General features: G+C 42.2%; 1 protein-coding gene across 1 annotated transcript in view; it reads right to left on the bottom strand.

Annotated features, from left to right (window-relative positions):
* stk32c (serine/threonine kinase 32C) overlaps nt 1–14172 on the bottom strand; it is a 76402-nt gene that overhangs the window by 727 nt on the left and 61503 nt on the right. The window contains exons 5-11 of the mRNA XM_079280325.1: nt 9091–9128; nt 7847–7936; nt 7159–7262; nt 6920–7036; nt 3950–4075; nt 3485–3613; nt 752–819 (exon numbers count right to left, since the gene is read on the bottom strand). Of these exons, the coding sequence (XP_079136451.1) occupies nt 752–819; nt 3485–3613; nt 3950–4075; nt 6920–7036; nt 7159–7262; nt 7847–7936; nt 9091–9128 (672 nt within the window). The remainder of the gene's footprint in view (nt 1–751; nt 820–3484; nt 3614–3949; nt 4076–6919; nt 7037–7158; nt 7263–7846; nt 7937–9090; nt 9129–14172) is intronic.

The raw sequence follows: 14172 nt of genomic DNA, 5'->3' as shown, positions 1-14172 counted from the left end.
GGGCTCTCAAAAGCCATCTTTGATTTACATATCAAAGTCCTTTCATTGAGGGAGCTCGGCTGTTATACAGGTTTGGAAAAAATATGCAATCCTCTCCTGTAAGAATATACCAGTAACTTTACCGAGACACACTGCATGCTCTATGGTTTTGTTTTTATACCGGACGTAATCTATAGTTTGCTGTGACTCTTCACATACTGCAGCTGATACCGATAAGCTCTTAGCTCTCCTCATCTCCTGGCGGCGTATTCTGCATGGTACTGATGCATCAGGGTACGCTCGGCGTTAGATCGGCGTTAGCGCGGCGTTAGCTCGGCGTTAGCTCGCCGTTAGCGCGGCGTTAGCGCGGCGTTAGCTCGCCGTTCAGCCACGCTTTGGTTGCCAGCTGCGATTTAAACGCAGGTGGCATTGGAGGTAGATGTTTGCTTCAAACTCTTCAACAATAAAAACATTTGTCAACATGCTGTAAAGAAAGTTTTCTTTTCATAAATCGGACCATTATTTCTGGCGTCATAACAACAAAGTGCCTTTGAAGGAAAAAAGTAGCAAAGAAGAGGAAATTCCAATACAACTGGAACGAAAATGAATATTATGATAGCTTTGTTTTATGTTCCCATGCACCCATAAAGACACTCTGGATTCGTTGGTATAACGCTCGTAATATTTTGAGTAAGCTTCCCTCTGTGTTGGTTCATCACTGTGGCTGAACCAGCACAGACAACGTGTGTTTTAGACGGCCGGCTGCTCTTACTTCTCCCGGTTGAAGATCATGAACTCTTGCTGCACCACTTCAAGGCACTCCTGTAGGTAGTCATTCTCCTGCAGGCGGTCAACAAAACAAAACATCATCATCATCATCTTCCACATCAACCGTGTTGTCACTAAGAAACTTCTCGTCAACGTGACTCAGTCGACTGCATGACCTCAATTCCTTTTTCATCCTTCGTTGCTCTTTTTTGTTTTCATGAATTGTTTGCGAGCCCTCCTCAAATTGGATGCTTGGCCCGAGACAAAAATAGAAGCTCATATTTCCGAAAGCACTTGAGGCCATGACAACAGCAGTGAAGGTTTCATAATTTAATAATCTTGGTAATAACAGAGTATGGGCGCACACACACACACACACACACACACACACACACACACACACACACACACACACACAAACAGCAAGTCTCATAACCCTGCTATTGATAGAGGCACACTCTCCTTGCACGCGCTGATAAGCGATAACACGTGACGCACACACAAACAAAGACACACACACACACACACAGGATTGATGTTAATAACACTGATGTCATGATGACTGTCAAATGGGAACGGGCTGCTGCTCATAAATACAGAGAGGATATCTCCTGTCTGTGGTAAATAACGTCTCAACCAAACAGAACAAGGCAGAGGAGACAACGAGACTCCGGTGCGTAAATAATTCTGGTCCCAGTATACACAGGCGGGCCCAGGCTTTATCATTTAATTGTTATCATAAGTCATTTTTAATGTAAAGGCGTCTTCAATTCTTTTGTTAAGAAACATTTACACCGGGGCACCCTACTGTAAATGTATTTCCCCCATTGTTCGGGATGTAATCACTGCTGGGCCTGAAGCTTACCGATGTTTTCACCATCAGTTAATCCTTGCGGCTATAAAATGTCAGAAGCTAAAAGCAGTATATAGTTGCACTTAAAGAAATATGTCAACATTTTTGGAAACGAGTTAGAGAGATACACCTCTCACGTCTTACGGTAAATATTTAGTTGGAACCAGCAGCCAGCTGGCTACGACTAACTAGCTTAGCTTAGCATGAAGACTGAAAACTGTGGGAACCAGCTAGCCTGGCTGCATCCGAATGTAACAACAATCCACCTATCTGCACCTCTAAAGCTCATCAATCCATACTGGGTATCTTGCCATCTTTTTACCTGAAGTGGAAAAATGACAATGTACCATTTATTCAGTTCACTGAGCCGTTGCCAGGCAACCAGCCTGACTCCAGAAACGTGCTGCTCCCAGCCGAGAAATAGTCTGGCACATAACATAAAGAGCGAGTGTCGATTTCTAAACGGCTTTTTTTTAAAAGACAGACATGAGAGTGGTATCGAACTTTTCATCCAGCTCTTGCCGATAAAGCTCATCTCTCAAAATGTCTATTTATTAAAGGGGCTGAATCCAAAATTCAGCACATTAATATAAATATGACCAATGCCAATATGATGACCCAAACAGGTGAGAATCAGATAAAGTAAAACGGTCAGAACTTTTTTTTTACTCTCATCTTAACTGCAGCCTTTAGGGGTGCGACATTCAAAATGAGCACATTAGTATAACGGTAAACTACTATGAGCTATGTAACGATGTAGTGGCGGTGTAATGTCATTCTGAGCAGAGCGTGGCGGCCGTTTGTGCTGCCGGCTCAGCCGCCGCCATGTTGAGAGCCGTGTGGAGGCAGTCCCTCAATCATAGATGTGCTCTGAATTTTGAACATAGCAGCTTTAAATTTCAAAATAGTTTTGATTTGGTACAATAACTTCTATAATGACTGTAATAATGTTATTTGCCCCAAAACAGGAGCAAAGTATAGAGTATGACAGTGACGGGGACAATACTACTTACTGGCCTGTTTGGGAATACGTATGATCTGAAAAGATCGAACTAATCAGCGTACTTACAGGACGCCCGCAGCTAGCATTCTTGTACATTAACTTTCTCTTTATATTCAGTCGCACAATGAGATATTGATTTTGTCTGCTGAGCTGAGAGAATTCACAGCAGCCTAAGGAAAGAACAGATGCTGTGCTTTGGCTCACTTCCAATCTAAAAATATGCCGTTTTGACAGGAAGTGACAGACCGGAGACCGAGGTAAACCTGAGCTGCACTGTTATCTGTGAGACCGGTCCTGCCTCTACTGTATCTATGAGTGTCCCTCCGATGCGGTAGGTTATAATTTACTCAGACACGGCGCGTGTGCTGGTGTCCTCTCCATATAATCATTTGCTTTTAGCACTCGCGCACTGAAAATCACACTTACCTGATCTGCACAAGCCTACAAAGATCAAATTAACAGCAAATCATAACATTGTATAATGGGAAATAACCATTTAAAAATGTGACCGAAGCTATAAATAGCACGCTCTGTCGTCAGAGCGAATAAAGGCATTTTGACAGATGCAGGGACATCTTGCATCCCACCTTCATCCTCACAGCTCAAACATGAATAAAATGCTTTTAATGCTGCAGCATTTCACCCTTTTACTGCCCGTATCTAAAGTCAAAATATGAAGATGGTGCAGATTAATCGAATCGGACAAATGTGACCTTTCATTTGAAATATTATTTTTTAGAGACACACGTGCGTGTACACACAGAGTGCTCCTGTATTCCAGGACCCATGATGGATAGACATTTGTCTTTCTATTCCAAACCATGTCCGATTTGATGTATTTGGGATTCATAGATCTCTGTGCAGAGGACGACGTCACTCACAGACTGAGAATCCTTGCTGTTGTCACGAGACCGGTTCTTGGCCAGCCGCTTCTTCTTCTTGTGCAGGGGACGCGACTCCAATATCATCTCTTCCAGCTCAAAGGTGGGGTCGCAGTGGAGGCGGCCTTTCTGCACAGGGAGGGAGGTGCGCAGGAGATAATTAGAAAATACAAACACTCACACACTGGATCATAAATCAGCTGAGTGCACAAATGCATATGTGCACACTGAGCTGAATAGCACACATGAATGCACTCCCATGCGGACAGAAATGTACTTTAAGTCTGTGTGTTCACACATCATAGTGGAGTACAACGAAGCGTCAGTTTGCTTTGCATTATTTAGTTGCTACACATGCTCATTACCATCAGCAAGCGTTGAAGGAGTGCCAGTGTGTGCTTTTAAGTGTTGTATGTACATATCTGTGTGTGCGTGTGTGTGTGTGTTCACATCTGATCGCCTCACATTAGGAACAAATCCGGCATCCAACTTCTTCTCGTACACGGCGTCCCAGTTGATGTCAGCGAGGTAGGGAGATGTCTGCATGTCCAACAGGCTGGAGAAACGATGCTCCGGGTTCACCGTCAGAAGCTGGAAGGTAGGGACACACACACACACACACACACACACACACACACACACACACACGTCACCTACATCCAGCAACATCACCTTTACAACTTCCGATCCTTCCTGGCCTCCCTGAGACTATCCTGTCATAAAAACTTCCACGTTTGATATATTCGATTTTCAACCATAAACACTGTATAAATTCAGATTGTAGATATTTTTATAGGCAATTCTATTCATTCTCTTTTCCCTGTTTATAAGCATGCACAAGAATATGGAGAACAAAGTGTTATATTAAATAAAAATAAATAAAAAAAAGACATTATGGATGCTGTTGTAATTCAACACAGTACACACCTTAAGTAACCCTTCCTAGCTTAGCATAACTATGAATGCTACTTACCGTGCCAGCTAACTAGCTAGGCACAGTTTGCGAGCTTGGGTTATAATTAGCATCAAAGCGAAGCGCCAGTGTTAGCTGTGTTAGCCAGCTCCTGTTGCCTACCGCCACCACAGACACTTTTCTTTCTCAGAGGAACATCATCAGAATATAAACTCTGCAAAGATAACCAGTTAGCTACTGCTGCTAACACTGGCTCTTCTCTTTGACGCTGAGAAATAAAACAAGCGATATAGTTAGCTTGCTAGTTAGCCAGCTCGGTAGGAAGCATGTGCAGCTTTGTTAAGCCTTACAATGTTTATTTATTGTGTCTGTGTACTGTGTTTATTTACTGCAGCAGCAAGTTGGTAAATGTATAACTACTTTGATTTTGTTGTTGCTCTAGCTAACGCGGGCTAACAGGCTACATTTCGCAGCAGTTTTTGACCTTGCTGGTCATGAAAAGGGACATTTTTAAATAAAAGGTGACATGAAATAATTGGAATTAAATTCTATTATGCAATAAAAACAGACTCTTGAAAAAGCAAATTACAATAAAACGTGTTAAATTAAATAACCCTAACCCCGTTATTATGAAATCAGAACAATGAAAAGTATTTCACAATAATTTACAGTATTTGTTCATTTATTCATGTGATTAATTATTCTACAATTACAAATTTTTTAAATATCTGTATTATAATGCTGCCACAAAACACTAACAGGAATACTGTATAAATTAAAACCCTTACTGATGAAGTGACCAACAGGGGTATTAATCAAATCAGCCACTCATCAGGTTTCAATCAACAGACAGATGAACGCCACACATGAGTAGAGTTACTTAGTCCAGAGAGGAAACAAAAAGTGATTGTGTTTTTAATGGAATAGTACCATCTGTTTCATCTTCCTCCTCGGGGTAAACACTGGAAAAAATAATGGGTTGTGGCTGCTGTTGTCATGTTAACTCTCATCCTGTGCTTTATTCGCTTCCTTTGATCACGGGTTGATTCGGTTTCCTCCTGCGGGGCCAGTTACGTCTGTCTCGGCGGAGTCCAGACACGGTCAGCATGATCAGCAGCAGAGCGGAAGAGACCAACGCTCCGTCCAGCACACTCAGTCACTCGGACACAGAGCACACATGCTCACGCCAACAACAACAAAAAAGCCCTTTTAACAAGCAACGTTCTTTCATGCAGACTCTAAAATTGTGTCTTGAAATGACTTAAGAAAATACTGCCAGAGGGGAGGAGATGATTCGTTTCCAGCACCGTTCCACTTGTTGGAATGAGTAAGGTAGGATATTATTTCAGAGAAAAAAGTCAGATTGAGTCAAGAACGTGCTGAGCAAATTTATTTGCATTTGACGCAGAGTTATCTCATCTAACTGGCAGATTTTCACTTGTAAAACAAGAACAGTTTGAGCGTCAATATGAGGTTCAATTACTTGTTAAGATGCACATTATCAGCAGCAAAACTGGTTGACACACACACACACACACACACACACAGTCTCTTCTGTCAGCCACTTGCTCCGTTTCTGTGCTTCCATCCTTCAGATTCCCATCTGTCGTTTTTCTCATCCTTTGCCCCGAGGGTCTCGGCTCATCCTCCCTCCCTCCCTCCAGCACCGGTCCCCCTACAGTACCTGCACCCTCTGTTCCTGTGGCTTCAGTGCTTTTTACCCAAAACCACCTCGATACCCCCCTGCCCTCCCCCCCTCCTCTTTCCAGGGACGACCATCTGTGCCCAGGCAGAGGGGTCAGGGTTCGATTTATTTAAACAATTTGCATTCCACATCCCTTCATGAATTTATTTTTCCTATTTATTTACAGTATGTTCAAGCACAGCCAGCCACATTTAAGACTCATTGACATGATTGTTTCTTTGTTAATGAATTGATTAATCTTCTTGTACATAAAATATGAGCTAAAAGGCTAATCGCAATTTCCTTAAGTCAACGGTGATGACTTCAAATTGCTTGTTTTGTCAAACGAACAGTTTAAAATTCAAAGACAATTTACTATTACAGAAGACCAAGCAAAGCAACACAAGTTGGAGGTAGGGAAAGTTTGGGATTTGTGCTTCAATGTTTTTGTTTTTTTCTGTCAATTGACTGATCGTTTTAGCTCGAAGATATTTCATGATATTTGGGGTAAAATAAGTCCGCTTTAACCGCCGAACAACAGGCACATTTGTCAAATGAAAAATATATCTTCCACAAATCAAGAATATAATATCATGAGTAAAAAGAAAAAAAAGAGACTGACATGTTATATGTTCACGGGCATCTCTGGCTGTGTTCATTCAATCGAAGAAGTTCCTCTTAATCTAAGAGACATTCACCACTTGTATTGGCGACGTAAAATTCATGATACTTATCTCTGGAAGCTGGAAGAGATTTCCAGGTTTTAAAATAATGACGTGTCAAAACTATCTAAATGACAGAGCTGAACGTGAACGGTACCCCGCTGTGTCCGGCTTACCTTCCTCAAGAGGGAAACCAGGTCCTTGGGCCAGGCCGGGCTGTACTGGACACTGACTGTACTGAAGAGCTGAATCAGGGACTCCACAGAGTTACTGGCGTGGATGTCATAGGGCCTCTGGTGTGGAAACAGGATGACACAAAGAGGAAAAATACACAGGTGAGGATGAATGAATGCATGAATGAAGGCAAGTTCAGTTTTGCAACCCCACAAGATGAAAACTCCCCATGATGCCTCACCCATCCACGCATCACTTCGAAGATCGTCACCCCTAGTGACCACCAGTCTACATCGTTGGCGTAGCCCGTCCCCCCGCTGACGAAAGACTGGAAGATCTCTGGGGCTGAAAGCACAAACGGAGAACCACTTCTGGATCAGCAAAAAGCTTTTCAAACCGCTGCCTGTACATGTGGCAAAAAAAAAGAAAAAGAAAGGGAAAGGAAGTGTTCCTTTGCTAAATGTCAACAGAAATTGTTCATCTTCCCTCAGCTGTGCAGTGTAATCACAAGACAAGACATTTGTGCCTCAGCTTTTACACAAATAGACACGAGGTCTGTCATTTCTCTTTCATTTAATTTGCACCTCTTTGGTGATGATGAGTAAGCAGAAATATGTTTAGAAAATCAGCAGAGTCTGGCACCTCCTCACAGCAGTATCTTATTTGAACACAGTGCATCTACCATAAGCTTGGCTCATGCTCACAGTTAACTATTCACATTTTATCGAGGTTGTTTTCTACCCAACAATGTCAGAAACAGTCTGATGTCTAGTGTAAAGGTACATCAATTCTCCTCTGCCAAGAATACACAGCAGCCTTCTTCTTTGAACCTTCCTTTTGTCCAATAGGGACATTTATTTGCACAAAGCTGTCCGACGTGAGGACATGGTTGACACGGTGGTTGTGATGCGGCAGCAAAGTGAAGTTACCCATGTAGGGCTTGGTTCCAGCTAAGGCTGTGGCTCTCTCTCCATCCTTTATTATTGTTGCTATGTTGAAATCCGTGAGGTGAGCGTGACCTGAGAAGAAGCAACCACAAAACCCATCGATGAGAACAAAATTTTTAAATTTATAAAAATGATATGTCTCTGAACACATACAAAGGACACATTTCAATGGAGAAGAAAAGAAAATGAAATGAATGACAACATCTGACATTTCAGTGGTTTTGTGTTGCCTGACTCCTCTGGCCTGTTACCGTTGTGCCTCATTAGTCGCCTCCAGTGTCTCATTCCTGTCTGTGTACTTTGCACTTAAAAGGTTTTGGCCATCCACTTTTCCCTGATCACAAAGACACTTAGAAACAGGACTAAACACTTAGAGGTAGATATCACAACTTCAACTGAATGGATGTTTTAGAAAAACGCATTACGGACATATTTATACATCTAACCTTTATCTATTATAATTACAATATTTTGCAAGAAAACCTCATTACAGCATAAGAAATAAGAAAGTCGATTAGACACACAACCAGTCAAACACAGGCACAATCAAACAGCATCATGAACAAAAACATTTCTAAAGAGGTTCAACATGACAAGTTAAAATCCATCCAATGGGATGAAATGTTGAAGTTTAGAAGTCCTTCGTCATTTATTCCATTTATATGGTGCAAAAAGGTGAATGGCGGTCTTCCTGAGTATTTACTGGTGGGGTTCAAGAGTTCTGGGATCTGCTCTGATGTACAGTAGTTTTTAACTGCAGAATAGATGTAATATAGTGAGGCAGCTTTAGTAGGATGCATTGATAAAGTAAAACAATATAGTGATGGTGATAGGGAAGTGACACACACAGAAAGATACATTCTAAAATAGAATTACGGGTTCTTGAGAATAAAACATTTTATCAGCATTCAGTACAAGTGTGACGATGTCTGAAGAGCGTTAAAAGCATACTGTTATATTGACATGGCTGAAGGTGGAGAAGAGCCATGTACATACAATATTGTATCATCTGCATAGAAAAGGATGTCACCATCAGCACTGTACAGATTGGCTGTGTTCTACCAGACATGTAATCATGAAATAAGTTCTGAGAAAGATATTTAAACGTTTATTTTCCCTTCCTATCCAGGGAGGCTAAAAATAAATGTGGAGTAATATTTAACCCATGTTTGCTGCACACACACACAGTCACACAAACGCACAACGCAAACAGTTGAGATCCTTACCTTGCTCATCCAACAGGATATTGTCTGGCTTCACATCTCTAAAGGAGAAATGACAGACACACATATCAAAGAAGATTTACCACATAAAACATGTTAATACAGAAAAACAACCTAATGTTATGTCATAAACAAGGCAAACAGGTCAGGTTTTCATCCAATGGCTTCATTTTTAACAGAATTCATGTGCATATTCATTCACAACTGTAATAAGAATATTACTAGTATGTGGCAAGGCAAGTTTATTTGTATAGCACATTTCAACAACAAGGTAATTCAAAGTGCTTCACATAAAACCATTAAAAGCATCAAAACACAAGGCAAAAGAAAAGGAGATTTAAAAACTATTAAAAAACAGTGTAAGAAATAAAATGCAGGAGTAAAATACAGAAATGCAGGAAACTGATTAATATATTAATTGAATGTGGTTCAATTAAAGGCAGCAGCAAACAGAAAGGTCTTCAATCTTGATTTAAATGAGCTGAGGGTCTCAGCAAACCTGCAGCTTTCTGGGACTTTGTTCCAGATATGTGGAGCAGAAAAACTGAACGCTGCTTCTCCATGTTTAGTTCTGACTCTGGGAACAGAAAGTAGACCGGTCCCAGACGACCTGAGGGGTCGGGATGGTTCATAAGGTAGCAGCAGATCAGAGATGTATTTTGGCCCTAAACCATTCAGTGCTTTGTAAACCAACAGTAGGATTTTAAAGTCAATTCTTTGTTGGACAGGAAGCCAGTGCAAAGACCTCAGAACTGGAGTGATGTGATCCACCCTCCTGGTCTTAGTGAGGACTCGAGCTGCAGCGTTCTGAATCAGCTGCAGCTTTCTGACGGACTTTTTACAGAGACCTGTAAACACACCGTTACAGTAGTCCAGTCTGCTGAAGATAAATGCGTGGACAAGTTTTTCCAAATCCTGTTGAGACATAAGTCCTCTAATCCTTGATATATTCTTCAGGTGATAGTAGGCTGATTTTGTAATTGTCTTGATATGGCTGTTCAGGTTGAGATCTGAATCCATAACTACACCTAGATTTCTGGCTTGGTTTGTGGGTTTTAACATCAGTGACTGAAGCTGAGCGGTGATTTTCAATTGTTCGTCCTTGGTACCGAAAACAATTACTTCTGTTTTATCTTTATTTAATTGAAGAAAATTCTGGCACATCCAGTTGTTGATTTGTTCAATGCAGTTACCCAGCCCTTGTATGGGATTATAGTCCCCTGGTGACATAGTTATGTAGATTTGTGTGTCGTCTGCATAATTATGATAACACACTTTATTGTTTTCCATAATCTGAGCTAGTGGAAGCATGTAGATGTTGAACAGAGGAGGCCCCAGTATTGAACCTTGGGGAACACCACATGTCATTTTAGTCAGCTCTGATGTGTAATCAGCTACAGACACAAAGTATTCTCGGCCCTTCAAGTAGGATTCAAACCAGTTAAGTGCTGTGCCAGAGAGTCCCACCCAGATTTTTTGTCTTTCTAGGAGTATGGCATGGTCGACCGTGTCGAATGCAGCACTGAGATCCAGTAACACTAAGACTGAACTTCTGCCACTCATTGAATTGACTGGCGACACGACACACCCCCTAAGATCATTTTGGGGATGAACATACTTAGCAACAGCAGACTGTGAGACAGAAGGTTAAAATGATCAACCGGTTTGGTGAAATAATTACGAATGATGGCGAGTTACGTTACGCGGAAAAATACGGAAGCTCACATAAATAATGTAACAAACATTTTGTGGTGTTTGGACTTTTTTTCAAATTTGCAGCATTTCCACAATGTTTTTTTTTGCCTGAGTTATTTGATTTTTGCATATTTAACGTGCATGAAAATAGGTGGATAGAACTCATTGAATTGTTGCAATTAGTAAAAGTGTTTCAGGTTCAGGGTGTTTGCTAAACGCATAGTTTGTTCCTGTAGCTCTTAGATGAATCCCAAACATACTCAAGTCCTACAGTTTGTGGTCGGGTAGGAGAGGCTTGCATTAGATATGTACGGTATGTGTGGACGTGAAAGCCTGCAGGAATTATCGTACATGTTGGTACAACAGGGGGAGAACACTTTCATTTCCTGCGTTTCAAACACAGACCATCACCAATCCCCCTGGAGGCTCTCACAGGTTTGTCTGCACATACTTATTACACCGGGCAACCCATGCAACGGAAGAACACATCCGGGCGGGCGCACACACACACACATCTGGACATTTCCCAGTCCCTGCAAGCCCTCCACAGGCAATTAACAGAGCGCACACAGCTTATTTAATTATGCCAACGCGTCACGCTGGTGTGGAGAATACACACACACGGTCCGCAGAGAGTGTCTACACTTCCCGTAGGACGCATTTGCTCGCCGTGGCTGGCTATGCAATGCTAAACTGATGCTAATATCATCTGCCAAAATTCTTGGTCTGATCCAGCACTACAAGGCTGAAGGGAAATGCTTACAAATGGAAATGCTTACATGTCCACAGGAGGAAGCCCAATCGGAGCGCCAGCCACAGCACCGTGCCATTTTGTTTGATGTGCAAAAAATTCACTTAACGTTTCACTCATTTCGCAGCGAGCACGGAAACACCGATCCAACATGAAACGGCATGAAAGTGAATTCTCATTTTGTACATGAACAAATCCCCCCCCCCACCCACCCTTAAATATGTTGAGTGCACGATGAAGACACACGAAGCAGCTCGGTGGTCTGCGCAGAGAGGAGGAGAGGGACTCTCTCCACTTTTACTTCCCTTCTTCTCATCGGACCAGTTTTACCTCCTTGGGCACGGTGGCAGCTGACTGTTGCTAGGAGACCGGAGACCCTCTCTTCCTTCAGTTGGTGCAACTAAATAATTGTATAGTATTCTCCTGTCAAAAACTTACAGGGTGGAACAAAATTGTAGAGCTGGGGACGGCCACGGATACCCAGGGATTGGATTACGGCTCTGGGAGCGGACACGATTGTGTCAAAGGCAGAACAGTCGATGTCAAGGAGAGGGTGGAAAAACATTGGGATGAAAAAAAAAAAAGACCTCCTAATCACCTAAATCACCTAATACTAACGGCAGTTCTGAAGTCCTTCGTCTCTTCCAACTAGACCAGGAAAAAGAGACACCTGTCGTGTCGTGAAACGTGGGAGAGTGACGGACCCTTTAAAATTAGCGTCACACGCGCTTGTGATGTTACATCATGCATGTGGAACATAGGAGAGTTATGAGATGACAGGTGACTCACATGCAGGTGCACACAAACAAACAGCTTCCTGCCGATACACCTAGTCGGGAATATGTAGGACGAAGTGCACATGTAAAAATGTGTTTTTATGATTATTATGATGCCTGATGTGTGGATTACTTTGCTTTTAATTAGAGGAATCCTTTTTTGTCAGAGAAGAACATTTATACTTTTTCTCCAAAATCTCCACTGGCTCCCCGTCCCACAACGGATCCAATACAAAGTCCTTCTCCTCACTCATAAAGCCCTCCACAATCAGGCCCCCTCCTGCCTCACCGACCTGCTCCACCACCACACTCCATCCCGTCGGCTCCGCTCCTCTGATGCCAACATCCTGTCTCCTCCACTCAGGACCAAGCACCGGACACTTCTCCACAGCTGCCCCCTCCCGCTGGAACTCTGTCCCCAAACACATCCGAGACCGCACTGACCTTTCCATGTTCCAATCACAAGTCAAAACCCACCTTTTCAGAACTGCTTTTACTGTGTGACGAATGTGTGTTCTATGTTTTTAGTGAATAGCTTTTTAATGATGATTTTAATGTTTGTAAACACTGTAAAACACACATGCACACAGTCGTGTTTTTATGCCTTTTGGGGACATTACATTGACTTCCATTCATTTCCTGGAGACTTGCACTAACCCTAACCATAAACACTACCAGCCTCATCCCAATCCTAACCCTAATCTTAACCTAAACTGAACATTAACATCAACCTTAACTTAATCCTAACCTTACGCTGATCTTAAACCAAGTCTCCACCCCTAATATTATGGGGACGTGCATTCTGTTCCCCATTTTGCCTTCAGAAAGAAGGTGAGTCCTCACAATGTGACTGTGTCATAGGATTTATGTCCCCACAAGTCAGGTAAAACCCAAACACACACACACACACGGCAACAGCACACAGTTGTTTGAAGGAAGAAGTGCAGCCCAATTGAGGTTTGGAACAAGGTTCAAACCGTTCTTCGGCCATCTGTGGCTCTAAATCTGCAGTCCACAGAGATCCGGCTCTTTCACTTACTGGACTGCACAGACACATACTGCTGCGCTCAGCATATTTGGACAAAGAGCCGCGGACAGCTCGTCCCACCCTGGTTGAAGATGATGGATGGTAACAATTACAGGAACAAACATTAGGGCTATCTTTATACATAGAAAGTAACGGAAATAAAAAGAAGGATGCCCGAGTGCCGAGATAAGGTAATACCTGCAGCCCACACCGGGACTCGATGAAAAAGCCTTCGGACAGAGGGCTCGCATTGGCTCCCTTTGCCTTTGTTATATTCTTCAGTCTCATTTTTAACCTCTCGATAGAAGATAACAAACACAGTCACAGTCACAGTCACTGTAAATCGTGGCGAGTAGGTTAAAACGGTGCTAAATAATCAATATGAAATATAGAGGGCACCTTGCACTTCTCTGGAAGAATAATGGAGTGTCATCTGAGCGGACGTGGTCCTAACCGGTGAGGTCGAAACAGGCGAGATTGGTTAAGAGGACACGATGAAGGTGGGTATAAATATATATATATATGTATACATACTTGAGTCATGTTTACAACCTGAAGAACTGCACATAGAGCTAGTTAGAAAGGCACTGTGACCTTGTGGTTCTGAACGCTTATGTAAGAAATTTGAGTAAAAAACTGTAGTTAGTAGATATAATAAAAGTGTTTAATAATTCATAATTAATAATTCATAGTTAGTCATAATCATAAGGGTTTTGAGAATGCATAATTAAGATAAGCATAAGCATAAACATAAACATGCAGAAGCATGAAGCTTCTGCCAAGTTGCAGAATACACTTCTGGAAGGTAGCCAATAGCAATTGAGATAGACGGAAGG

This window comes from Melanostigma gelatinosum (genome assembly GCF_949748355.1).
Source record: "Melanostigma gelatinosum genome assembly, chromosome: 12".
Taxonomy (NCBI): Eukaryota; Metazoa; Chordata; class Actinopteri; order Perciformes; family Zoarcidae; genus Melanostigma; species Melanostigma gelatinosum.
Note: the sequence above shows the minus strand (reverse complement) of the source record. Positions and strands in the feature narration are given on the sequence as shown.